Below are 26,518 nucleotides of genomic sequence, written 5' to 3' on the forward strand. Positions count from 1 at the left end.
TAGGAAAAACTTTTTCACTAGGAGGGTGGTGAAACACTGGAATGTGTTACCTAGGGAGGTGGTGGAATCTCCTTCCTTAGGAGTTTTTAAGGTCAGGCTTGACAAAGCCCTGGCTGGGATGATTTAGTTGGGGATTGGTCCTGCTTTGAGCAGGGGGTTGGACTAGATGACCTCCTGATGTCCCTTCCAACCCTGATATTCTATGATTCTATGATACATAAACCTGTTTTCTCAGTCCCTGCTCTGTGAACTTTCCCTGGGGTTTATCTGTCTTGCATATAATGATCAGTTAAAAAGTTCCATGGGTCAGATGCTGCCAGTAGGAATACCTATGCAGCCCCCGTATCTTTAGTGGTCTTGTGCAGCTGCCACTGACTGGAACTTGATATACAGCCCTATGGCTGGTTTCAGAGTAGCAGCCGTGTTAGTCTGTATTCGCAAAAAGAAAAGGAGTACTTGTGGCACCTTAGAGACTAACAAATTTATTAGAGCATAAGCTTTCGTGAGCTACAGCTCACTTCATCGGAGCCCTATGGCTGATACCCAAGGAGGAACAACTCCCTCTCTTCTTGTCTGTGTTGGCTCTGCAGGATTAATAGCAGTAAAAAGCAGCAGAAACTGATTTCCATCACTGAAGTTAGAAGATCAAACTCTGAATACTTACCAGGAACAGAGTTGTTGAACAAGCTTCCGCCATTTTTACATATTTCATTTTTCAGAGTTTAACTGCGATTTAAAGCTAAATAGTTAAAATTTCCAGAAAGTCAGGAAGTACTTCTAGAGTCTATTCCTAGTAACGTTCTCTTCCATAGGTGACAGTCCGGGATGTTCTACAGTAACATTCTCTTCAGCGGGAGGGATTTTTTGGTACAACATTTAATAACAACCACAAAGACATTATTTTAAGCTCCACATTTAACAAGAAAAGCCACAACAGAGAACATCTTTCTATAATTTCTTGACTGTCAGTTTTCTTTTATAATGGTCTAGGTTCAATTTAAGGCACAAAGAAAGTATTGGCATTGCCTGTCTTAAAAAACTGCCATTCGTAAGAGATGGGAGGAGAGACCAGTTTAGAAATCTACAAACATACAAACATTGTAGGGGGGCTTTTATATGGGAAGCCGACTTGCAACCTTATCTCTAGTAGGTGTGACCAAAATGCACAAAATGTCTACCACCCTCCCAAAGCCTACATACCCCATTGCTTCCCTGATCCAACCTGCCTGTCAGCTATCAGGCTCAGATCTATACACTCTAAGCAGCCCTACCCACTAATTTGCCCAATCCCACCTGTGGGAAGAGGTGCAATCAATAAATGACCTGTCATCCATTTTGAATTCTTCCTCAAAACAGAGACAGCTGCTGGTGCAGTGAGTGGCCAGCGCAGGAAAGTGGCTGAGTGAGTTAGGCTGGAGAATATACACCCAGGAGGGAGAAAGAAACCCTTGTAGCTTGAAGATCCCTGGGATTTTCCCTATCACATCCCTATTCTGGAGATTTTATATATTATCACCTAACTGAGTCCCCTTGCGTCTGAGCTTTAGGTGCTTGCTGCAGGATTTCTTTGAGAACCTGTCCCCTCTGCACCTGCTGAAGCAGAAGCTGCAGTCCCTGACAGACATAGTCAACAGCAAGATCTTCCAGTCCTATGGTAAGTGGGGGACATTAAGGGGAGCCCCCTATCACAGATCCACAGGGCCTGATCTATGACCAGCATGTAAACAGTCCCTTGGCAGTGACCCTGTTAGTGTGCCAGGCTTCAAAAACCCACACAATTCACAGGGCAGGCCCGTGATCTCCAAGTCTGGGCCTTTGGGCACCTGCAATCCCTCTCTCTCCATGGCTCCCAGCAGCAAACCAGCCAAGCCAGACTCCTGTGGGAAGCTTGTCCCGTGCCCCTTCAGGGCGCAATGCTCTGAGTCTTTCCAGTGTCGCCAGGCAGCCTCTCCAAAACAAGGTAACAACTTATTAGGCACCTGGCCTATGGAGTCTGAAAGTCCTTAGGTCAGAACACAGAAAGGAAGGTTTCTGTGTTTCCATAGCCAAACTGCTATGGACCCTGTTTCATGCCGTCTCCCTCTCTTTGTCCTTAACTCTGAGTGAAAGTAGCTGAGGCCCTCCAAAGGGCAGTCATTATTCCAGCCACCTTGACACCTTCTCCCCTTTGTTCTTAGCTTAGTTCACATGATACGCCTTATGGGGTGTCCTGCTGCCAGATGTCAATTGTTCAGTTGTGGGTGGTCTCATTGTCTCTGGATCTCCTGTTCAGCTAGGTCAGTTTCAACCAGTTTTTTAACAATCCAGTCATTCCACCCAGACAGTTAGGTGCCATCATGTCTCCTGCACTGTTCCAGGTGAGTGTGAATGGTTTTTAACCCCCGGTACCAATGCAAGGTAGTGGGGGAGGTCTAGGTTGGATATTAGGAAACACTATTTCACCAGGAGGGTAGTGAAGCACTGGAATGGTTACCTAGGGAGGTGGTGGAATCTCCATCCTTAGAAGTTTTTAAGGCCCGGCTTGACAAAGCCCTGGCTGGGATGATTTAGTTGGGGTTGGCCCTGCTTTGAGCAGGGGGTTGGACTAGATGACCTCCTGAGGTCTCTTCCAACCCTAATCTTCTATGATTCTAAGGTACAGAGGGAAACGGAAGCACACATATGATTCATAAAAATATTACAGAAAATTCCCACTTTGTCACACACCCCAGTACAGACTCTGCACTGAACCCTCTCTAGTAAGGAGCCAGGCATGAGAGCACATGCACGTGTTCCAGGGTTCTGGACACATGCTGAAGTGGGCAGTGCCTGTACATGCAGGCACTCCTGCACTTTGGGTGACAAACTCACAGGTGCTCGTTCTTACCACTTCTTGCAAGTGTAAATTCCATCATCTGAGACTGGCTTCTGTGGAAGTTCTGCCTCCCACTCCACCCCCACTAGCAGACTGTTTATTATTGTGGTGGAACATGGCTGCTGTTGGAGGTCATGGTTGTGGAAGAAGAGGCAAGCTCTGGGACTGGAGCCAGTCCCATGGAGGGCTTTGAACAGTTGGCAGGAGACCTGGAGGTGGATTCTGTCCAGTAGGGAGCCAGCACAGAGAACATTCCTCAGCACACGCCCATGTCCTTGCATGTCTGTTCACCACAATGGCTTGAGATAACTGCCCAATGACCACAGGATCCATTAAGGTACTAACGTGCCAGGCCAGTTTTATTGTCAACAAAGCATGGTAATAGAATTTGGCAGACTCTATGAGGATACTAAAGCAATGAATGCAGCTCAATGAATGGTGGCATCTGATGAAGTGGGTTCTAGCCCACAAAAGCTTATGCCCAAATAAATCTGTTAGTCTTTAAGATGCCACCAGACTCCTTGTTGTTTTTGTGGATACAGACTAACCCGGCTACCTCCGATACTTGAGTGAATGGTGGGACTTTCCATTTCTCCTCTCGGCTGGCCAAAGACACTCTCTCTGAGATCTTTTTACACACTGATACAAACAAGTTACATACTGCCCTGACGTATCAGGGTGCCAACCTCTGATGTATTAGGGTGCCACTCAAGGCCTTGTACTTTTTGGTTCGATCAAAACATCTCTTTCCATCATGCTGTCATCCTAACCTTATCTTTAGGATGGGTCTGTGTGTTCCTGTTATCTTTGGGGAATGTGCTGGTATCAGGGTGTTCTTGTCCCATCCTTCTGGAATGTGTTTGCATGTATATTTCTTATACCTAGCACTACTTAGGAATGTGTCTTTCAGCAATATCAGCCCTATTCTTGCCAGATTCTGTGAGCAGGGCCTGCCTCTTGCTCACCAGTTAACTTTGCTTTATGGCAGCAAAGTTTTGACCACTACTTTAGTTCAGGCCTCCAGCCTCATACCAGGCCTCTGATACAAGGGCTTATGTCTCAAGCTTTCTTCCTACTGTGGTTTCAGTCCTCTGGGCTACCTGCAGAAGTCCAACAAACCATACAGGACCTTTCACTTGTAGGCCCTTCTCTGAAGTCCCTTGGAATCTACACTCCAGCGACAAAAAGAAAGCATTTTTGTCAACAGCCCTTTCAGCTGAGAAAAAAGGGAAGGAGCTATAGAAGGCAACCTCCACTTCCCTCCTCTTCAACATCAGTGAGCTCATCCCATCAAGACACACCTTCCAAGTGGGCATTTTGATGGGGTTGTTGAGGATAATATACCAGTCTCCTCACTTCCATCGGGTCCTCCTTTTTTGTTTACCAGTTGTCTGTCCTGCTTGCTAAGTGCCTGGATCTATAGACCAGTGGGTCTTAAGCACAGTAGGACAGGGGTATGTCATCCAATGTAATTCTCCCTGTCCCTCTTCAGGGACCACTCTCTTCAGCGGGAGGTCCAGTTTCTTTAGAAAGGGGCCACAGAGGAAGTACCATTGGGCCTTGGGGGAAAAGGCTTCTATTCCTGTTACTTCCTGATCCCCAAGATAAAAGGAGGTCTCAGGCCCATATAAGATTTACAGAGTTTAACAAATTCCTGAAGAAAATAAAATTTTGCATGGTTACCCTAGCCTCAATTATCCCTTCCCTGGAACAAGGAGACTGGTATGCTGCCCTCGACTTGAGTGACGTTTACTTCCCTATTGCAATATGACCCAACCATCGGAAGTTTCTCAGATTTGTGGTGAATGGCTGACGGTTCTCAGGGCTTCCATTCAGCCTGGCAGCTGCTCCTTGGGTATTCGCAAAGTGCACGGTGCTGGTAGCAGCTCATCTTTTAAAAAAAAAAATAGGCATCCATATCTTCCCATACCGAGATGACTGGCGGACCAGAGGCGGGTCAGAATCTGCCCAATGTCTCCACTGCTCCATCCATATTCAAAGCTCTAGGGCTCTTAGTGACTCAAGAAAAATCAATACTGAAATCTGTATAGACAACAGAATTCATTGGAGCAGTCCTCGACTCCAGAAAGGCCAGAGCTTTTCTACCACAAAACAGATTGAAAACCATTCAACATCTAGTACTTAATGAAAGCTTACCAGCTCACAACTGCACGTGAGTGCCTCAGGCTGCTGGGTCACATGGCCGCCTGTACTTGTGTAGTGCAACATGCCAGACTGCAGCTCAGGAAGTTGCAAACATGGTTAGCATCAATATATGGCCTGAATTGTCGCTGCTAGGACAAGGTGGTGTTACCTGTACAGAATTCTCTGTACTCCCATACTCTAGGGGCACCCACCTTTAGCCAGTCCCTAGAGCTCAGGGCATAACCTTATGCTATAGGGCACCCACGTTTACCCTTCCCTGGGCTCAAGGAATAATCTTACACTCTGCGGGTCTGCTGGGTCTTTTACCAGTGAAAGAGCCTTGCAGAGTAATATCCTACTTAACCTCAGTTTATTAACAATCACCAAAACAGAAGGCACACGCTAAGCATACAATGCTCAACACTCCCAATAAGGCAGATGAACTTTTCTCGATAGCCAGTCAGGTTCAGGTCAACTGGGGAACTCCAGTTTCTGCACTGTGTCATTTGTAGTGTGTTGAGGTCTGGCAGCTCTGATCTCGGGGCTGTGTCCTGGAGTTGGTTCCTTAGAACTTCCTTTTGGACCCCAGTTTATACAGCGAAACTTGAGTCTTGCCTAGCTGTACCTTAACCAATCATTGTACTAAGTTATTACTAAACAATTTTCTAACCAATCCTAACATATTGTAAAACAATTCTTCACCCAATCATACCCCACCACCTTAATTGATTTACACCGAGCAAAATTAATTATACAACATACAGAAACAATCTAAGAACCAGACAGAGACCATACAGACAAACAATAGAGAAATGGGGGCCATAAGGACAAAATAATAAAGAAATGAGGATTTCATAGCCACAACTATTGATAAGTGTCTGAAGCAGCTCAGGCTATTTAGTTTATCCAAGACAAGAGTAGCACAAGAGGTGACTTGGTCAGGGCCTATAAGTACTTAGATGAGCAAAGATTTCGGAACAAGGTCCAGTACCTGGAAGCTGAAACCAGACAAATTCAGAATAGAAATAAGAGGCACGTTTTTAACACTCGGGGAATTAACCACTGGAACAGCTTCCCTAGGGAGGTGGTGAACTCTCCATGTCTACAGTGCAATTAAACGTTCACAGCTGGCCCATGTCAGCTGGCTCGGGCTTGAGGGGCTTTGGCTGCGGGGCCATTTAATTGCAGTGGAGACCTTTGGGCTCAGGCTCTGGGACCCACAAGGGGGAAGGGTCGTAAAGCCTGGGCTCCAACCCGAGCCTGAACGTCTGCCCCTCTCTGGCCCACTCCCTCCCCAGGACGGTGAGATCTCTGTGTTTGCCCCCTTCCCATCTCACAACTAATATCTCTGTCTATCTGTGCAGTGTGTCGAGAGATGCTGCTGCATACTACAATCCCCATCCTCCGGGAGCTGATTGAGAAGGGAGAGGAGGAGGAGGCTTGCATTGAGCTGCTCAGCAGTATCCTGGAGGTGTTGTACAAAGCCCAGAAGGTAAAACCCCCATTACCCTAAGCACTAGCTGTCAGCCCTGTCCAGCCGTGGTGTTGGCCTTACATGGTCAAATGGGTTTGAGCTAGGCTGAGCACAAAGCTCCCTTGTGGGGACAAACACTGGGGCTCAGGCTGGTATTCCCCCTCCTTCTACAGACCTAGGAGGAAAGAGACCCAGGGGGCATAACAGGGGTTGCCTGGAACTAGCCAACTGTCCCAGGCACTTCCCCATTAAACAAGATGGAGCTGCTAAAGCCTTCAGAGATGAAACCACAGCAATTATATCTGAGTCAAACCATCACGATTTGATGGGCCAAGCCACGGCCCCCACTGCAGTGATGGGTGCCTAATACCATAGTCATCTGCAAGCCCTAGGGAAGCCCTATAATTCCTGTCCACACCTGCAAGCCCTCCCCATGGGATGGGGAGACCCTAAGGAAATAGAAGGTCCAAAGCATCATGGAGCCCTAGTGGAAAACCCCTTTAAAACTTTGTCAATATATCTCCCTCCCAGTGGGCTGACCCTTCTCCCTGTGTACTAGACCTAGGGGAAGTTGCCCAGCCCATGTGAGTTACAGGACAGAGCAAATGGAATTATTACATTTTTTTTAAATTTGTTTGTAGTGTCTCAAAGCTCCAGCTGAGGTCACCCATTGGCTGGCTGCTATATAGATATATAACAGGAGACAGTCTGTGATATGGAGAGCTGACAATCTAAATAGACAAGACAGACAAAGGTGAAGAGGAACAAAGGGCTATTAGCATTAGGCCCAGAGAGATGAAGTGGCTTGCCCAAGGTGTCACATAGAGCCTGTGGCAGAGTCAGGAATAGAGCTCAGAGTTTCCTCTGAGAAGGAATGAGCTCCAGACTAGCTCCCCTGTGAGGGTCAGTTGGAACTGCTGTCTTTAAGGTCCACACTCAGTTTTTGACCTTTTCGGTTTTGGCCCAGAGAGAGAGCTGCCTCTCACACTAGGCACTGCAATATCTGAGCCCTGCCTACGTCAGCACCACTGGTGTTGGCTACACAGCCAGCCTAATGTTCACCAGCTGCCACTCACAAGCACCAGGAGTGACCCTCATCCATCAGACTTGCTTCTGACCAGTTTACCTTTGAAAATTAGCCAAAAGCTGCTCTGATTAGACCAACAGGGCCACATCCTCTGAACCCTCCAGTTCCTGCCCATTCAGTTGCAACTTTCTGAGGCTCTCATAATCACTTCAGGGTACATGGTACAGTCCTTTTCTCAAGGAGCTCCTTTATAAGGTGAAGTGAGGGGACAAGGCCTGGACACTCTGAGCCCCAACTTTCCTCTAATACAACTATTCCCCTGGCAGATGCAGAGATGACCAGAGTGGAGCTGGTTGAGACATCCACCTTCTGAAGGATGCCAGCATTGGCTACTCAGTGGGGATGGGCAGAAGAGGCCTGAGTATAATGTCCCTTTTAACAGAGCAGCCCGTCAGCTCAGCCATGCCAAAATCCTGTGTGAGAGTCTTACCCATCTCCTTCCAGCATGAAGCAGAGAGCTCTACCAACATTCCTAGGAGTAAGACAGATTTCCTCTCTGAAAGGCAGCAGGTGCCATGCCACATTTTGGAAACGCATCCCAGAGAGGGAAAGGTATACAAGGGAAGCACAGCCCTGACCAAAGGTCGTACAGTGAAATGAGCCAATGATAATGACTCTTAGCTTGATTGTAAGGATGAATTTATAGATTCATAGATACTAAGGTCAGAAGGGACCACTCTGATCATCTAGTCCGACCTCCTGCACAGCGCAGGCCACAGAATGTCACCCACCACTCCTATGAAAAACCTCACCCATGTCTGAGCTATTGAAGTCCTCAAATCATGGTTCAAAACTTCAAGGAGCAGAGAAGCCTCCCTCCAGTCAACCATGCCCCATGCTACAGAGGAAGGCAAAAAAAAACCTCCAGGGCCTCTCCAATCTGCCCTGGAGGAAAACTCCCTCCCGACCCCAAACATGGCAATCAGCCAAACCCTGAGCACATGGGCAAGATTCACCAGCCAGATACCCAGGAAAGAATTTTCAATAGTAAATCAGATCCCATCCATCTAATATCCCATCTCAGGGGATTTGGCCTATTTACCCTGAATATTTAAAGATCAATTACTTACCAAAATCCTATTATCCCATCATACCATCTCCTCCATAAACTTATCGAGTAGAATCTTAAAACCAGATAGATCTTTTGCCCCAACTGCTTCCCTTGGAAGGTTATTCCAAAACTTCACTCCTCTGATGGTTAAAAACCTTCGTCTGATTTCAAGTCTAAACTTCCTGGTGGCCAGTTTATACCCATTTGTTCTTGTGTCCACATTGGTGCTGAGCTTAAATAATTCCTCTCCCTCTCCTATATTTATCCCTCTGATATATTTATAGAGAGCAATCATATCTCCCCTCAACCTTCTTTTAGTTAGGCTAAACAAGCCAAGCTCCTTGAGACTCCTTTCATAAGACAAGTTTTCCATTCCTCGGATCATCCTAGTAGCCCTTCTCTGTACCTGCTCCAGTTTGAATTCATCCTTTTTAAACATGGGAGACCAGAACTGCACACAGTATTCTAGGTGAGGTCTCACCAGTGCCTTGTATAACGGTACTAAAACCTCCTTATCCCTACTGGAAATGCCTCTCCTGATGCATCCCAAAACCGCATTAGCTTTTTTCACAGCCATATCACATTGGCAGCTCATAGTCATCCTATGATCAACCAATACTCCAAGGTCCTTCTCCTCTTCCGTTACTTCTAATTGATGCGTCCCCAACTTATAACTAAAATTCTTGTTATTAATCCCTAAATGCATAACCTTACACTTCTCACTATTAAATTTCATCCTATTACTATTACTCCAGTTTACAAGGTCATCCAGATCCTCCTGTATAATCTCCGGATCCTTCTCCGAATTGGCAATACCTCCCAGCTTTGTATCATCTGCAAACTTTATTAGCACACTCCCACTTTTTGTGCCAAGGTCAGTAACAAAAAGATTAAATAAGATTGGTCCCAAAACCGATCCCTGAGGAACTCCACTGGTAACCTCCCTCCAACCTGACAGTTCGCCTTTCAGTAGGACCCGTTGCAGTCTCCCCTTTAACCAATTCCTTGTCCACCTTTTGATGTTCATATTGATCCCCATCTTCTCCAATTTAACTAATAATTCCCCATGTGGCACGGTATCAAATGCCTTACTGAAATCTAGGTAAATTAGATCCACTGCATTTCCTTTATCTAAAAAATCTGTTACTTTTTCAAAAAAGGAGATTAGGTTGGTTTGGCACGATCTACCTTTTGTAAAACCATGTTGTATTTTGTCCCATTTACCATTGACTTCAATGTCCTTAACTAATTTCTCCTTCAAAATTTTTTCCAGGACCTTGCATACTACAGATGTCAAACTAACTGGCCTGTAGTTACCTGGATCACTTTTTTTTCCTTTCTTAAAAATAGGAACTATATTAGCAATTCTCCAATCATTCGGTACTATTCCTGAGTTTACAGATTCATTAAAAATTCTTGCTAATGGGCTTGCAATTTCAGGTGCCAATTCCTTTAATATTCTTGGATGAAGATTATCTGGGCCCCCCGATTTAGTCCCATTAAGCTGTTTCAGTTTCGCTTCTACCTCTGATATGGTAATATCTACCTCTATATCCTCCTTCCCATTTGTCATGCTACCATTATCCCCAAGATCCTCTTTAGCCTTATTAAAGACTGAGGCAAAGTATTTGTTTAGATATTGGGCCATGCCTAGATTATCTTTAACCTCCACTCCATCCTCAGTGTTAAGCGGCCCCACTTCTTCCTTCTTAGTTTTCTTCTTATTTATATGGCTATAGAACCTTTTACTATTGGTTTTAATTCCCTTTGCAAGGTCCAACTCTACTCGACTTTTAGCCTCTCTGACTTTATCCCTACATCTTCTGACCTCAATTAGGTCGCTTTCCTTGCTGATCCCTCCCATCTTCCACTCCCTGTATGCTTTCTGCTTCTTCATAATCACCTCTCTAAGATGCTTGCTCATCCAGCTTGGTCTACAACTCCTTCCTATGAATTTTTTCCCCTTTCTTGGGATACAGGCTTCCGATAGCTTCTGCAGTTTTGATTTAAAGTAATCCCAGGCCTCAACTGCCTTTAGATCCATAAGTTCTTCAGTCCAATCCACTTCCCTAACTAATTTCCTTAATTTTTGAAAGTCAGCCCTTTTGAAATCAAAAACCCTAGTTGCAGATTTATTTTTGTTAATCCTTCCATTTAGTTTGAACTGAATTAGCTCATGATCACTTGAGCCAAGATTGTCCCCTACAACCATTTCTTCTATGAGGTCCTCGCTACTCACCAAAATTAAATCTAAAATGGCATCCCCTCTAGTCGGTTCAGCAACTACTTGATGAAGGAATCCATCAGCTATCGCATCTAGGAAAATCTGAGCCCTATTATTATTACTAGCACTGGTCCTCCAGTCTATATCTGGGAAGTTAAAGTCTCCCATGATCACGCAGTTTCCATTAGTATTTACTTTAATAAAGACATTAAAAAGGGCTCTATCCATAACCAAATTAGATCCCGGAGGTCTATAGCACACCCCAAGCACTATCGCAGGAGAGGCTTTACTAGTTTTCTTCCCCAATGTAATTTTTGCCCAGACAGACTCTGTCTTATCCATTGCATCGCTTCTTATTTCTTTACATTCTAACTCATCGTTGATATACAATGCTACTCCACCCCCTTTACCTTTGTTTCTGTCTTTCCTAAACAGCACATACCCTTCAATACCTGTAGTCCAGTCATGACTACTATTCCACCATGTTTCTGTTATCCCTATAATATCTGGTTTCACTTCCTGCACCAATTTGTTTGATATTGTTGATTCCAGAGAGCAGAAGAGCGGCTGACACGTCGGAGTGGAGAAGAGAGACAGCACAGGGAGGACTCTGAGCTGGTGAGCACTCCTCTGGGAAGTTTTGAAATACGGTAGGAGAGAGGAAGAGTAGGGGCAGCCTGAGCACCTGGGAGAAGCCCACCTGCTTCTCACTTCAGCCCCCAGCCTTACATTTGCTGTCGCCTTGAGTTTGAGAAGTGGTGGAGATGGGGCTCCTGCCAAGCAATGGGGTGGGAAGACCAGGACTGTAATAGTGGGTCAGGGGTCTGTGGGTTGGATTTGTGGTGCATAAGCAGAACTGTATGACTGAGAAGTTCAGATGAAGGTCTGATTGCCCTGACCAAAGCCAATCATAGTACTCATTTTCTAAACTTATCGGATTTCTTGGAATCCTGTGGGAAGAATAATACATCTTTAATTTGCTTATGGATCAGTGTCCTAACAGATAAAGCACAAGATGAGGTATTAGTTGTTAATGAATATTAATCAGAAGTTAGGACCCATGAAAATGCTCAGGTGCAGACTTTTAATTCCCCACCCTAGGGACACCTTGTGGTTACAGGTTCATCAGATCTTCAGCTTGAAACAAGAACATTCATGACATGTTCAGTTTCCTTTTTATACACTTCAGGGCTCCTTGAACAGCTTTCCAGAAGCAAGTAGTTAGTATATAAAGGGTCTCTCTCCTCGGGGCATAACTTCGAAAGAGTGGCTTCAGAGGGGGAGGATTTACATTCCCCTCACCTCAAGGTATTTCCTAAGGAAATTCACTTCATACCTATTGTTCCAGAAAGACCTTTGAACTTCCAGAAATTGCATTAATCTTGTCATTCTACTAAAGAAGTTCCATACAATCTCACAGTACTGTGTAAACATTTGCATTTGTAATACAATGAACTGCAAAAGTGTTAACCCTAATTCAATAATGTTACACTTTACTGAATTACAGTTTAATCTTAATTCCCCAAGGTTTGATAAGTATATTATAGATATTGTCAGTGTCTCATCATATGGTGAAGATAACATTCTTCCTATTTCACGCATATCACTAGCGGATGTTAAACAGAAGCTACTAAAGTTAGACGTCTTTAAAATCAGCAGGTCCAGTTAACGTGCATCCAAGAGATTTAAAAGAGTGGTCTGAGGAGCTTGAAGGACTATTAATGTTGATTTTCAATAAGTCTTGAAGCACTGGGGAAATTCCAGAAGACTGGAAGAAAGCTAATGTGCCAATTTTTAAAAAGGGTAAATGGGATGATCTGGCTAATTACAGGCCTGTCAGTGTGACATCATTTCTGGACAAGACAATGGAGCGGTTATACAGGACTCGATTAATAAAGAATTTAAAAAAGGGTAATGAAGTTAACGACAATCAATGTGGGTTTATGGAAGATAGATCCTCTCAAACTAACTTGATACTCTTTTTGATAACATTACAAATGAGATTGATCAAGATAATAGTGTTGACATATCCTTGGTACCACATGACATTTCAGTCTAGTGATGGAGGTACAATTACCCAAAATTCTTCCTTGGCCTGCCTTTGCTGGTGGGGGAACTTTCCCTGGACCCAGCCCAGGGAACCTCTCCACAGGAGCCATGCACTGCCTCCTTTAATTAGTTGCTGCTGTTTTCTCTGGGTTTCTTCCCACCTGGTCTCTTTCCTTTCACTTGTTATCTTAGGGTTACAGTTCTCAGGTCCTCTCTCTCCCAGATCTAGTAAATGCAGCCAGTCAAGCTCCTTCAGTAGAGAGGAGCACCCTTCTACACCTCCCTGGTCCCAGCCAGAAACCGACCTGCTAAGGCCCTACAGCTCCTTTCATCTGAGCCTGTGCGGCTCTGATTGGCTGAATGGAAGCAGCGATTCCAGGCAGGCCTGCAGGGCCAACCCTCACTGCTCTTTTCCTGTCGTGGTGTGGGGTGTAGTAGGACCATGGTAGTCTCCAGCAGAGGGCCATGAAGGCCTAGTACGCCCCATCACAGCTGTTCAACATATTTATAAATATGATCTGGAAAAAAGGGTGAACAGCTAGTTGGCAAAATTTGCAGAGGATACAAAATTATTCAAGATAGTTAAGTCCAAAATTGCCTGCAAAGTATTACAAAGGGATCTCACTAAACTAGATGACTGGGCAACACAATGGCAGAGGAAATTTAATGCTGATAAGTGCAAAGTAATGCACATTGAAAAAAGTAATCCCAACTATACATAAAAAAAGATGGGGTCTAAATTAGCGGTTACCACTCAAGAAAGAGATCTTGGAGTCCCTGTGGAGAGTTCTCTGAAAACATCCGCTCAATGTGCAGCGGCCGTCAAAAAAAGCAAACAGAATGTTGGGAATCATTAGGAAAGGGATAGATAATAAGACAGAAAATATGTTGTCTCTATATAAATCCATAGTACGGACACGTCTTGAATACTGCCTGCAGATGTGGTCACCCAGTCTCAAAAAAGATAGATTGGAATTGAAAAAGGTTCAGAAAAGGGCAACAAAAATGATGAGGCGTCTGGAACAGCTTCCGTAGGAGGAGAGATTAAAAAGACTGGGACTTTTCAGCTTGGAAAAGCGACGGCTAAGGGGGGATACGATCGAGGTCTATAAAGTCGTGACTGGGGTGGAGAAAGTAAATAAGGAAGTGTTATTTACTCCTTCTCATAACACAAGAACTAGGGGTCACTAAATGAAATTAGTAAGCAGCAGGAAGTATTTCTTCACACAACGCACAGTCCACCTGTGGAGCTCCTTGCCAGAGGATGTTGTGAAGGCCAAGACTATAACAAGGTTAAAAAAAGAAACTAGATAAGTTCATGGAGGACAGGTCCATCAGTGGCTATTAGCTGGGATGGGCAGGGATGTGGTCCCTGGCCTCTGTTTGCCAGACGCTGGGCATGGGCGATGGGATGGATCCCTTGGTGAGTCCCTGCTCTGTTCACTCCCTCAAGGGCCCCGGCACTGGCCATGTGACATCATCAGACAGGACTCTGTGCTGGATGGACCCTCGGTCTGACTTAGCCTGGTCGCTCTGGTGAATCAGCACGACTGGTTCTCTCAAAACATTGGCTCAACGTGCAGGGCAGCTTTTTTTTTTTTTAAACTGTTAGGTGCCATTAGGAACCGATAAAGATGAGAGGAAATGCACAGTGCCACTCTATGAATCCATGGCATGCCTACAGCTTGAATACTGCCTGCAGCTCTACTGGCCCCATCTCAAAAAAAAGATACTGGGCTAGATGGACGATTGGTCTGACGCGGCATGGTTGTTCTTATGACTCCTCGTAGACATATCGCTAATCTCTGATGATAAGGGTGTGGAGTTTTCACCTCCCCTCTGCTGGGGGTGTGTCTGCAAGCCAGGACATAGCCACAGCAAGAGAGATTCCCGGTATTAACAGCCCTAGGCAGTGAAATAATATCATTCTTCCACCAACACATCTGTGGGTATCTTATGGAGAGCCCCACCTTCCAAGCATCTTTTAAACCTTCCCAGTCTAGTTAGGTATGAGCTAAAGATACAAGTGGTTTCATCTCTCCCCTGCGAGCATATCTGATTCCTTAGTCAGGTCTTTCCTACCAAGTATAATCTGGGCACTGTGTGCTTCCACTCTTGGAACATTCTGCCATTTACACTGGCCTCTTTAATAAACTCTGTCCACCTCCAGGAGGGCATGTGATGGGTTACCCCCCACTCCAGGGTGCCACCTGGTGTACTGGGGTACAACTGAGCCTGCCTGTTCCACCAGCCTGGACTCCCTTACACTGTCCTGCTGAGTCAGGCCTTCAAGCCTCCTCCAGCACACAAACAGGTAGGGGCACACCCAGCTGCAGAAAGACTCAGACACTAAAATCAGCTCTGCATGGGAAGACTCGGCTAGGGAACTGCCCAGCACTCAAATGCACACCCCCTCTGCAGTGTAAACCCAAAATTGTATTGGCTTGCGCTGCACAGAAAACTGTACAATTTAAACTCATGAAATTCACCCTCCATCAGTGTGGAGGAAGTTATGCACAGCTTTTTGCACCCCCCAGTTATGGATTTCACAAACGGGATTTAGAGAAAACAAAAACAAGTTCATTAACTACAAAAGATAGATTTTAAGTGATGAGGGATAGCAAACGGATCAAAGCAGATTACTGAGCAAATAAAAACAAACATGCAAACTAAGCTTAATACACTAAAGAAACTGGTTACAAGTGGTAGTTTCTCACCCTAAATGTTGCTTTATGGCAGATTACAGAGGTTCTTGAAGACAAGCTGCTTTTGCTTGCAGCTTAAAACTCTAGGTATTTCTTTCACAGACCAGACACCTTTTCCAGCCCAGGTTCAGTCCTTCCCCACCACCTTTGTCTTTGTTTCTTAGATGTTTCCAGCAGTCATCCTGGACAGGGATTCAGTGAGGAATGACCCCTGATTAACTCACTTCCCTGCCTTAAATAGCACTTACATATGGCGGGAATCTTTTGTTTCCCAGCTTTATCCCCCACCCTTATCAGTGGAAAAATACTAGTGGTCCAAGATGGAGTCCAGTACCAGGTGACAGGATCACATGACCCTGCAGTGTCAAAGCAGCCAGGAGTCAAATATTGTTTGCAGCATCCCAGGAAGCTTCTCAGGAAGGTGGGAGATTAGCATCTTCAAAGTGCTATTGTTCTCCCTCATGGCCCATTCAGGCTGATTGCATTCTGTCTGATGGGCATTCCCCAAGTGTAAACGCACTTGTAATTGCAAAAAAAAAAAAAAAAAGAGTAATTCTGGCACCTTAGAGACTATCAAATATATTTGAGCATAAGCTTTCGTGAGCTACAGCTCACTTCATTGGATGCTACTCTGAAACTTGCACTTGTAATTGTTACATAGTCAGTATTCCTAACTTCAGATACAGAAATGATACATACATACAAATGGGATAGTCACCGTCAGTAAATCAGAACCTTTCCAATGATACCTCACATGACCCATCTTGCTTAAAGCACATCTTAGTTATGCCATATTCATATCATGAGAATATCTCTATGGAAAATATGGAGTGTAGTGTCACAGTGCAAAACAGACAATTAACTGTGATCACCTCAGGCACCCCTGCATGGATTCCACATACAAAGCACACGGCTTCCTCACGTGTTGAGTTGATTTACACAAATAATGCCTTCTCAGGCCATCACTCTGGGCTGGGAACCTTGAGGCAACCATTTCTGGGGTGGTATGGGCTCAGACCCAACCTCTCACCTGGGACAAAGCGGGACCCCTCCCTTTACGCTGGGTGTGGCCCGTTCCTCAGACCTGCGCTTCACAAATGGCCTTGCTTGCACATATAGATCAGCTGCGTGGGCTGCATCTTTTAGTCACTGGGGATTTATCCCACACTGCAGCCCTTACTTCAGCCAGCCAGGCATCAAAGAACTTCTCTTGGCTAAATAGGTATACCAAATTTTCATAGTCCTCTGCCTCTTTATATCTCATCTGTTTCCTTAAATGATCACACATTTTATAAACTTATTTTCCATGACTTATTTTATCATGTTTTTTGATGTTTCTAAATTTTAGGTAATATTACTCTGGGATTATTTGAAACCTTCTTAATACTGTATCTCTGAATAAATCATAATTCATAGATAGACTGAGAGGCAACATGGTCATTTTCTGTGTGTCAAGAATTTGTATTGCTTCACAAGTTTTTTTTTCCACCAAATGCATCCGATGAAGTGAGCTGTAGCTCACGAAAGCTTATGCTCTAATAAATTTGTTAGTCTCTAAGGTGCCACAAGTACTCCTTTTCTTTTCACATGTCATAGAATCACAGAATCTTTGGATTGGAAGACACCTCAGGAGATATCTAGTCCAATCCCCTGCTCAAAGCACGAACAACACCAACTAAATCATCCCAGCCAAGGCTTTGTCAAGCCGGGCCTTAAAAACCTCTAAGGATGGAGATTCCACCACCTCCCTAGGTAACCCATTCCAGTGCTTCACCACCCTCCTAGTGAAATAGTGTTTCCTAATATCCAACTTAGACCTCCCCCACTGCAACTTGAGACCACTGCTCCTTGTTCTGTCATCTGCCACCACTGAGACCAGCCTCCTCCTCCACTGAGAACAGCAGTACTCCAGATGTGGCCTCACCAGTGCCAAATAGAGAGAAATAATCACTTCCCTCGCTCTGCTGGCAATGCTCTTACTAATGCAGCCCAATGTGCCGTTAGCCTTCTTGGCAACAAGGGCACACTGCTGACTCATATCCAGCTTCTCATCCACTGTAATCCCCAGGTCCTTTTCTTCAGAACTGCTGCTTAGCCAGTTGGTCCCCAGCCTGTGGCAGTGTATGGGATTCTTCCATCCTAACTGGGGTTATTTAGTTATTTAGAATGAGAGGGGATTTCATAGTAACCTTCAACTACCTGAAGGGGGGTCCGAAAGAGGATGGAGCTCGGCTGTTCTCCATGGTGGCAGATATGAAGCAGCGAGGGCACAGCAGGCTCAGGGGAGGGGGCAGGAAGGGGTGGAGTGGGGGCAGGGCCTGTGGCAGAGCCAGGGGTTGAGCAGTGAGCACCCCCGGCACACTGGAAAGTTGGTGCCTATAGCTCCAGCCCTGAGTCAGTGCCTATACAAGGAGCCACATATTAACTTCTGAAGAGCCCATGTGGCTCCGGAGCCACAGGTTGGCCACCCCGGGCTAGATGGACCATTGGTCTGACCCAGGCTGGCCACTATTTTATGTTCTTATGTGGGTGCATGAGGTCAGCCAGTAGCTTAGGAGAGAGCAGCCATCTGTTTCTAAGGTGTGGAGAGAGAATTCCTCGTTTTAGTCCCAGCTCTCAAATGCAGGCTGAGTTGCCTTTGAGCAGCCTCTCCCAGCTGTGAGTGGGGCCACTGCATGATTCCTCTTGTGCTGTCTGTCCGGCTGCTGACGTTGTTGGGGGAGGTCCGTTTTAAAGTGCCAAAGCCTGCGTTTGACACAGCCCCTGGGGCACTCTGAGTACTCACCATGCAAAGGAGTGTAACTGCCAAGTGACCTCCCTTTCTGTCTCCTGCATGGTGATCCCAGGAGTGAGACCAGGACAGGGCTGCCCGGACTCTGGACATGACGTGTGTCTTGCCTTTCAGAGGAAGGTGAAGGGGCACGTGCAGATGATTATGGAGCAGCTGCTGCGCACCGTCATTCGCAGGGTGATTGTCCTTGACCAGGAGCATGACCTAAGAGTGAGTACCACTGCTTGCTCTGTGCGGTTCTGGGGGCCCTGGTGAGCACAAAAGAGCGTGCTGGGTTAGGTGCTGGGGTGGTAAGAGCTTCTCATGAGAGTCCCCTGCTATTGGTGCCATTCATCCTGCAGCAGCTTGGTCAGGATGAGGCTCTCGGCGTTACACAGAGCCCCTGGAAAATCCATCAGCCCAAGACCGAACACGGCACATGGGGAATTCATGGTAGGAGCAGATACTGTGGCAGGGTGGGGTCCTGGGTCGACCCTCATGGGGTGCTGGCAGAAGGCTGGGCCTCATCTCGTAGTGGGAGGTTCCTTCTGTGGAGGTGGGGCTGTAGGGACACCCCGAGGTTGAAGAATGTGAGTTCTGAGAACAGGTGAAGGGAGCTGGGCTCCTTCCAGGAACAAGGTTTACTTGCTGGGCCTGAATCACCATTGGAGTTCTGCTTCAGAGTGGTAGCCGTGTTAGTCTGCAAAAACAACGAGGAGTCCTTGTGGCACCTTAGAGACTAACAAATTTATTTGGGCATAAGCTTTTGTGGGCTAAAACCCATTTCATCAGATGCATGGAGTGAAAATACAGTAGACATGTATAAATACACAGCACATGAAAAGATGGGAGTTGCCTTACCAAGAGAGGGGATCAGTGCTAACAAGCCAATTCAATTAAGGTGGAAGTGGCCTATTCTCAACAGTTGACAAGAAGGGGTGAATACCAAGGGAGGGAAAATCACTTTTGTAGTGCTAATGAGGCCAATGCAATCAAGGTGGCCAATTTCAAATAGTTGACAAGAAGGTGTGGCTATCAGAAGAGGGAAATTAGTTTTTGTAATGACCCATCCACTCCCAGTCTTTATTCAGACCTAATTTGATGGTCTCTAGTTTGCAAATTAATTCCAGTTCTGCAGTTTCTCATTGGAGTCTGTTTTTGAAGTTCTGTTGTTGAAGAATTGCCACTTTTAAGTCTGTTGTTGAGTGTCCAGGGAGATTGAAGTGTTCTCCTACTGGTTTTTGAATGTTACAATTCTTGATGTCTGATTTGTGTCCATTTATTTTTTTGCATAGAGACTGTCCGGTTTGGAGTTCTGCATGCCAAGAATGCAGAGCGGATTAAATCTCAGGGTTTAGGGCATCATCTGATCATAGAGTCTCTGTCTACACAGCCAGTGGGTGCAAGCCTCCCAGCACTGGGCAACAGACTTGGGCTACTGGGGCTCGTGCTCTAGAAATAGCTGTGTAGGGAGCGCTTTGCAGAATCCTGGGTATGTCTATTCAGTGGCTCAGGCTCTGAGGCCCATCCCCCGCCCCTCCAGGCTTCAGAGTCCAGGCTCCAGCCTGAGCCACAGCCTCAAATGGTTATCGGCTCAGCTATTTCAGAGCACTGCTGGGAGCCCCGCTAGCCTGAGTCCGTTAACCTGGGCTGAATGAGAGCCTTGCTTTCATGGGCTGTATAGACATACCCTGAAGCACAGCGCTGCTCAACTAACGCATCAGAGTTAGGGCCTAGCTGGACTATTTGGTGCAATGGCCTAATCAAGTAGGTGAGGAGCTACGAGGCAAGATGGCCTCATGGGTCACTCGGTTAGCCAGTGTCTTGATGTGGGGAGCAGATCTGATGTGCCAGCAGGTGGGGGAGGGGTTCAAAATTAAGAAAGAACTTGATAAATTGGCTAGAGATAAATCAGTCCCACTGGACAGGGGCCAGGGCAGGGGTTAGAAACCAGGGGCTGAATGTGAGTCTGGGGAAACTGGAATAACAGGAAGTTAGTGCATGGCAGCTTAGCCCAACGGGGACTCTCCAGACTGCTAACCTCTGGGTCTACGCTCTGTGTCCTGCTGACAATGATGCTCTTGTGGCAGCGGGAAGTCAGTGGGGATGACTAAACCAATGGTGTGAGGAGCAATGGCTGCTGAAGCTCAGCTTGCCTCTCAGTGGAGGGGCCTGCTGGGATCTGAGAACAGTGTTGTCCTCCCATTCTTGGTTCTCATTGACAAGTGCTGCTGGAGGAAGCGAATCTGGAGTGACGGGCCTGGCAGAGTGGTGCTGTGAGGCTCACTGAGCCTCTGGCTCTGGTACGTTCTCTGTTTGGAGTGTGCCTGAGGATCTCTCCAGCAGGTCGCTCTGCTCCGGCCTGTGCATGTTCAGGCTGCTGGCAGTCCCTTGGCTGGATGTTTGGATCGACATGCCCAGGATTCTGTGCTGCTGTTACATTGATCCCTGTCGCAAGTAGTAAGACACCTGCTCGGAGAGTTACTAGCTCAGTCTGACCCCAGGTTCAAGGCGTGAACAAGGCTCTTCTCTTTAATGGTTTTGGTTTGATCCTGAGATGGGTTTCAAGCGTATATTTTGAGCTATCCCTCTCTTCAGCGAGTCTCTCACAATTGGCAGGCTCAGACTCCCTTCACTAGAATCACTTCACTGCTGCAATGTGGATGGGCTGTTTTCCTGGCATAGTCTGTGCAGTTTCTCAGGAAAGCTCTCATTGGCTTGCCTGACACAATGGGTGAGGAAGCTCTTCCAGCTCCAGATCACCAGCACTGTCTCTTGCTCATTGTTAAGTGGCTTTGCTTGCTGAATTGATTGCGGATTCAGTCCTAAATGCTCCTCTCTGACCTTGGGGGTAATGGCCTTATGGACCGTTGCTTAGCTAAGCTATTCTGTATCCAGTTCTGCCCTCAGGATTTGTGTCAGTGTTGTAAATGAGGCAGACAGGGTGTGGCCCAGCTGGTCATAGCATCTCCTTTCATACACTTCTCTCCAGCGCTTTTGCGGAGGGGGAGAGATTGTAGCTCTGAACCTGCCAGTCTGTGACAAGGACCTTTAGAGTGTGGGATCCAAGCAAGTGAAGGAGGCTTGGTGGGGATCAGGTGGGATTTGAGCTCAGTAGCGTTACGTTTTTTGTTACCCTTGCTTTTTGGTGGTGTATTTTGGCATCCCAGGGAAGTGAGGGCAGAAAGGAGTGGTAATGGAGCTACATGCATAATTTATAATAGTAGTAATGAGGAACACTGGATGAGGTAGTTAGAGACCAGTTTCAGTACAAAGAGAATCTAACCCTTTGACCTGATCCCAGCCATCTCCCCTTGAATCTTTGCCAAGACCTGAACCATCTGAGTTTCAGAAATGCTGTCTGGTGCTGTCTTGGCCTGACTTATCAGTTATATGCTGCCTCTGTACTCCCTGGCTCCACGCAGAGGTGCAGGGCTGCTTCGTGACTGGCTGTTCCTAGGGGGTGAGCAACAGTCAACATCTTCCCAGAGCCTGTTGTTGCAAGTGCGATTTCCAGCTCTGTTTTGTGTACTCCAGGGGTTTGGAAGCTTCTTATGAGCACAGAGCCAAACTGACCCACAGTCCTTGTCAGTGTCATTGAGCCTGTATGTAATGGGAAGCAGATGGGGGTATGGGGGAAAGAATCCCAGGGACAGCTCTGTGGTCACTTTCTGCCCCCTTCCCTCAGAGCCCTAGCTCCCCATGCCGTGAGGGAACATCAGTTTGCACTGTCCCCCAGCAGCCCTGGTTCTGTTCTCTGTTACACCTGAGTGTGTCTGTTTCCCATGCTGGCCTGTCCGGTGACCCCAGCAACACAGGTGCACCACTCAGAGCTCCCATCCCACCCCCTTAGGAAATGCCTATCCTCACCTAGGTATCTGACCTGCTCATCCAGGGCACAACAGAATAATCATTTGGCTAGGGATGTTGCCTCCTTGTGAAGTCTCTGTTGGCTGTAGGGGATTGTGAAACTGCACAAGCTAAAAGCTTCACTGATTTAGATGCCACAGCCAGGGACCTGCCATCCTGTCCTGGTGCCCAATACATCCCAGGTGAATGATCTGACCAAGGCCCACAAGCACCCTGAACATAGGCACCCGTGGGACCCTCTCATCAGCTGCATGACAGGGAGGGGGATACAAGGTACCAAGAACCTCACAGCTGTGACCTGGTCATCTGCTTCCAAGGAAAAACTGCTCATGGATGCTCACAAAGCCTGCAGGCCAAAGGAAGTTCTTGCCTTCCAGAGTGCTGGGATTTATGAACCATGCAGCTGGAGTTTCCTGGCTACTAATTATCCCCACACTAGACACCTAAGCTTCCCCTCGTCCATGCCACACAGGGTGAGAAGGGCAAAAATGGTTCCATCCAAAATAAATAGGGTTCCTGGTGGGTTAAGGTCATACAGCTAGACATATGTTGTAGTTCAGGGCAGACGGACGTGGCCTGATTAGGGGGTGAGTCATTGGTTAAGGGCAGAAGGCTCAGGGTGAGTTAGTGTTATGTCAGTTCCAGCAGACCCATGCAAATTCTCTGCTGAGCTCCTTAGTTAGTTTCAGATGGATGTAACCTGGAGCTTGCATGGATCTCAGTCTCTTCTTGGCTGGGCTTGTGATCCTTCCCTCACAGGAGTTGTCCAGGCTTGGGGTTGTTGTGAACAGTGCATTGGCCATAGCAAGTCTCAGACACCTGAAATGCTGAGACTTCAAATGTTCTTCAATGAGATAAATTCCGTCTTTGCTGCTGGGGCCAAGTGTCCCCCTACAGGAGACCAGCAGCTGCCATTGACTTCAATGGGTATTGAATTCTGAGGCCTTCTTGGGGCCCAGCCTCCCTTCCAGCCCGTTATCATGCACAGACGGTATCATTCAGGGGCCTTTGTGCTGCTCTCAGCCTCATGGGATTTCTGTGGAGCCCTCTCCTTTTCCACTCTCCTGGCCTTTGTGCAGCTCTAGGTTGGTTTTTCTGAGCATGGCAACATCTTGCTGACGCTGTGTGGAGCATTAGGGAGTGTTTTCTGTGCCGTGCTTAGCATGCTGACACTGCCCACTGGCTGCTTCCAGCCCTCTTTGATCTGGGACCCTCATGAAACTGACATTGAATTTCTCCTCTCATGGGCAGCCTTGAAAAAGCTGGAATATTTGAGCTGCTAATTTCTTCCTTGTAATTAGTCAGTGAATCCTGCAGCCAGGGAGCCCTCAGCTTCCTTCCCTGCGAGCCAGCTGCATGTGGGACGGAGAGTATAACTTCTAGGTTTGGCTTCCCCTCCCCATCTGGACTCAATACCACAGTGCTTCTGATTAGAGGTAGCAGGTCACAAGTGATCAAAACTGGTGGTGTGAAATGAGTTGGGCTGGTCTCAGCTATGCCCACAGCAGGCAGGTGCACACATCACCACTGATGCTATCTGCTCTTTCATTAACAGGCTCTGCAGAATTCTGAGGAATGTAAAGTGAGTGAATGAGTCTCAGATTTCTGAACAGGTGAGAACCCAGGGCTCATTCACTGGCACTTGCCTATGTACCAGCTTCCTCCAGTTTCCAGTGTTGGCCTTTCTCCCAATAGCTGCATCCCCCTGCCAGCTGTCTGATCCAGGAAACTCAAAGGTCAGGTTCCCACATGCGTAACCTGTCCCCTTTGAGTATCAAGATCTTTGTGATGTTCACATACCATGGAGAAAGTTTCACACTGTGCTGCATATCGTGAGGCTCTTTGTGCCTTCAGCTCCTGACGGCAGTGGGGGTGAATCAGCAGGAGCTGCAGCTCTCTGACTGATCCCTGCAACATGTGATTTCAGAAATCAAGGCTATAAGAAGGTGCTACTCAACCCAGAATGCAGAGGACTTGGTTACCCTGTCACCTGGACAGCAAGCCAGACTGGGGTGGGACACTTGATGACCATTGGAGTGAAGGGGAATGGTGCTATGCTGAGGAGAACTTGTAACACAGGCCCCCAACTTAGGCTGCTGAAACAGTCGCCACTGAACTCTGAACCTGGAAGTGACAAACCTCCAGGTACTTTTGATATATTGAAGTGATTGAAAGGCAGCTGCTGGCAGTTCTTTGGGGAGCCATGCTGTAGAAATGCGCTTTTCATTATACAGGGAAAGAGGAGATGTAGCCTGACCTCAGAGCTACAGAGATTGGAAATGCTGGGGGTGCCTGCCCTTGGAGATTAGAAATGGAGACAGAGGTGTTAACCAGCCGTTCAGCTGCACTGAAGGGAGCCCTAGTGTAGACAAAACTCCAGCAGCTTTCAGCATGTTTACCATGATAGTGACACCCTGGGTGCATGGAGGGAGTGTTATCTCCATGCCTTCTTTGTTAATTGCACCCCCAAATATTTCAAACAGCAGGAGCCAATCACTGCCTTTTTAAGAACAAAAACTTGCTGGCAAGAGCCTGTGTAGTGAAAATAGCGTCTCCCTAGAGTTTATTGATTTCTCATTAAGTACAGTGGTGTTCCCCCTGCCGGCCGTTATTTACACAGGAGCCTTAGTATGTTAAACAGGGGAGAGGTAAGAATACAAAAGCTGGTGCTACCCAAACCCTAGCCTCAGAGAGAGGGAGAGAAAGGAACAGAGTGCTTGGTGTGTCAGCAATAGAACATCTCTTTGGCAGTGGGGACCTCACACATGTCCTCTTGCCTTGGTGATGTGGCCTTTGCATCCCACCCCCCAGGCAGCACCATGTGTCACAGGAACCAGAAACATTTGCGCCTAGATTTTTTGGAATCCAGTTTTGCAGGCAGCTTTGGCATCAGGGACAGCTCTTGCCGAGTCGGTGTGGTGGGGGAGCTTTGCCTTGACTCACTCTCAATGCTGCTCAGCACCCTCTGGAAGCGGCCTTCCTGCTGCCGAAAATCATGTTCGACACTGTGGGATACACAGAACAAAGAAGAAAATGTTAAGAAACATTTCATACAATAGGTTTCAGAATAGCAGCCGTGTTAGTCTGTATTCGCAAAAAGAAAAGGAGTACTTGTGGCACCTTAGAGACTAACAAATTTATTTGAGCATAAACTTTCGTGAGCTACAGCTCACTTCATCGGATGCATCCGATGAATTGAGCTGTAGCTCACGAAAGTTTATGCTCAAATAAATTTTAGTCTCTAAGGTGCCACAAGTACTCCTTTTCCTATTTCATACAATAATAATTCAAGGACAATCAGTAGTGGAGTTCTCTTTCCAAGGTACAAGCTACCCCTGCCCTGCCCTGCCAGGATCCACCTTGCCAGGGGAGTTTAGTGTCCATGCCCCTTCAGGCCTCAGTCTCAGCTGAGACTTAACAAGCTGGGCTGGGGGCTTTTATGATGTGGACACCTGTACTGGCCTGAGACATCAACACGTTTCCCACCAGCCGCTGAGTTGATGTCAGATGGGAATGATTTCAGCCCCATGGAGCACTAATGAGCTGACATGAGAGTAACAGTCAGCAGTCTGTCTTCAAAGACCTTCACGTACATTAACTAATTAAGTGATTTATAGAACAACTTTTCTCCCACTGGGTCCTAAAGTGCTTCAGAAACTTTTCTGACTGTCCACACTATCCCCAAGGATCACTCACCCACAACTCTGGGATTAGCCACAGCAGCACGCACCAGGGCTAGAAAGCAACTTTAGCCTTTGAGGGGATGCACAGTTACAACAGACAGTTATTCAATATGAATGTGTGATCAGGGTCCGTTGAACCACCGCTCCACCCCAGCAAACCGTCACCCATCAGCAAAGGCTTACCTGGGCCATGAAGCTGTACTCCCTCACTCAGTCTAAAAGGAAAGCACCAGAGCAGAAGGTTCCCCAGTGAGAACTCTCAGCCCCAAGATCATTCCAATATGATGGCTGGTAGCAGAAATGGCCCAGCTGCTCTCAGCTCAGGCAGAAGCCTCGCTGCAGGAGCCACTTCCCCATCTAGGTGCACCAAAACCTGGACACTAGATCTCTGTGATCTTTGATGGGGCCTGTAACGGGGTGTACTGGGCCCTTTGAAACCGCCCCTGCTGGAAACCTCATGGTCCTTCCACACCCCACCCCAGAAAAGGAGCAGTGAAGGTGGGTCCTCCAGGCCTGCCTGGAGAGGCTGCAGGGAAGCAGCTGATCAGAGCCCACCAGGCTCAGTTAAAAGGAGCTGCAGGGAAGAGCAGATCAGTTCCTGGTGGG

At 46.9% G+C, this 26,518-nt stretch overlaps 2 protein-coding genes across 8 annotated transcripts in view; one reads left to right on the forward strand and one right to left on the reverse strand.

The window, feature by feature from the left end:
• The window catches only part of LOC119854624 (dedicator of cytokinesis protein 2-like), a 337,122-nt gene that overhangs the window by 166,325 nt on the left and 144,279 nt on the right, over window positions 1-26,518 (forward strand). For all 6 annotated transcript variants that reach the window (XR_006280678.1, XR_006280679.1, XM_038399401.2 and 3 more), the window contains 4 exons: window positions 1,548-1,654; window positions 6,364-6,491; window positions 11,388-11,453; window positions 18,495-18,590. Coding sequence is in view for 4 of the 6 variants with exons in the window: in XM_038399401.2 (XP_038255329.1) it covers window positions 1,548-1,654; window positions 6,364-6,491; window positions 11,388-11,453; window positions 18,495-18,590 (397 nt within the window). In the remaining 2 variants the exon portion in view is untranslated. The remainder of the gene's footprint in view (window positions 1-1,547; window positions 1,655-6,363; window positions 6,492-11,387; window positions 11,454-18,494; window positions 18,591-26,518) is intronic.
• LOC119854625 (INSYN2B protein-like) overlaps window positions 24,767-26,518 on the reverse strand; it is a 37,034-nt gene continuing 35,282 nt past the window's right edge. For both annotated transcript variants that reach the window (XM_038399406.2, XM_038399408.2), the window contains one exon: window positions 24,767-25,234. In XM_038399406.2, coding sequence (XP_038255334.1) covers window positions 25,054-25,234 — 181 coding nt within the window. In that variant the 3' untranslated portion in view covers window positions 24,767-25,053. The remainder of the gene's footprint in view (window positions 25,235-26,518) is intronic.

The sequence above is a fragment of the Dermochelys coriacea genome, chromosome 4, assembly GCF_009764565.3.
Source record: "Dermochelys coriacea isolate rDerCor1 chromosome 4, rDerCor1.pri.v4, whole genome shotgun sequence".
NCBI lineage: Eukaryota > Metazoa > Chordata > Testudines > Dermochelyidae > Dermochelys > Dermochelys coriacea.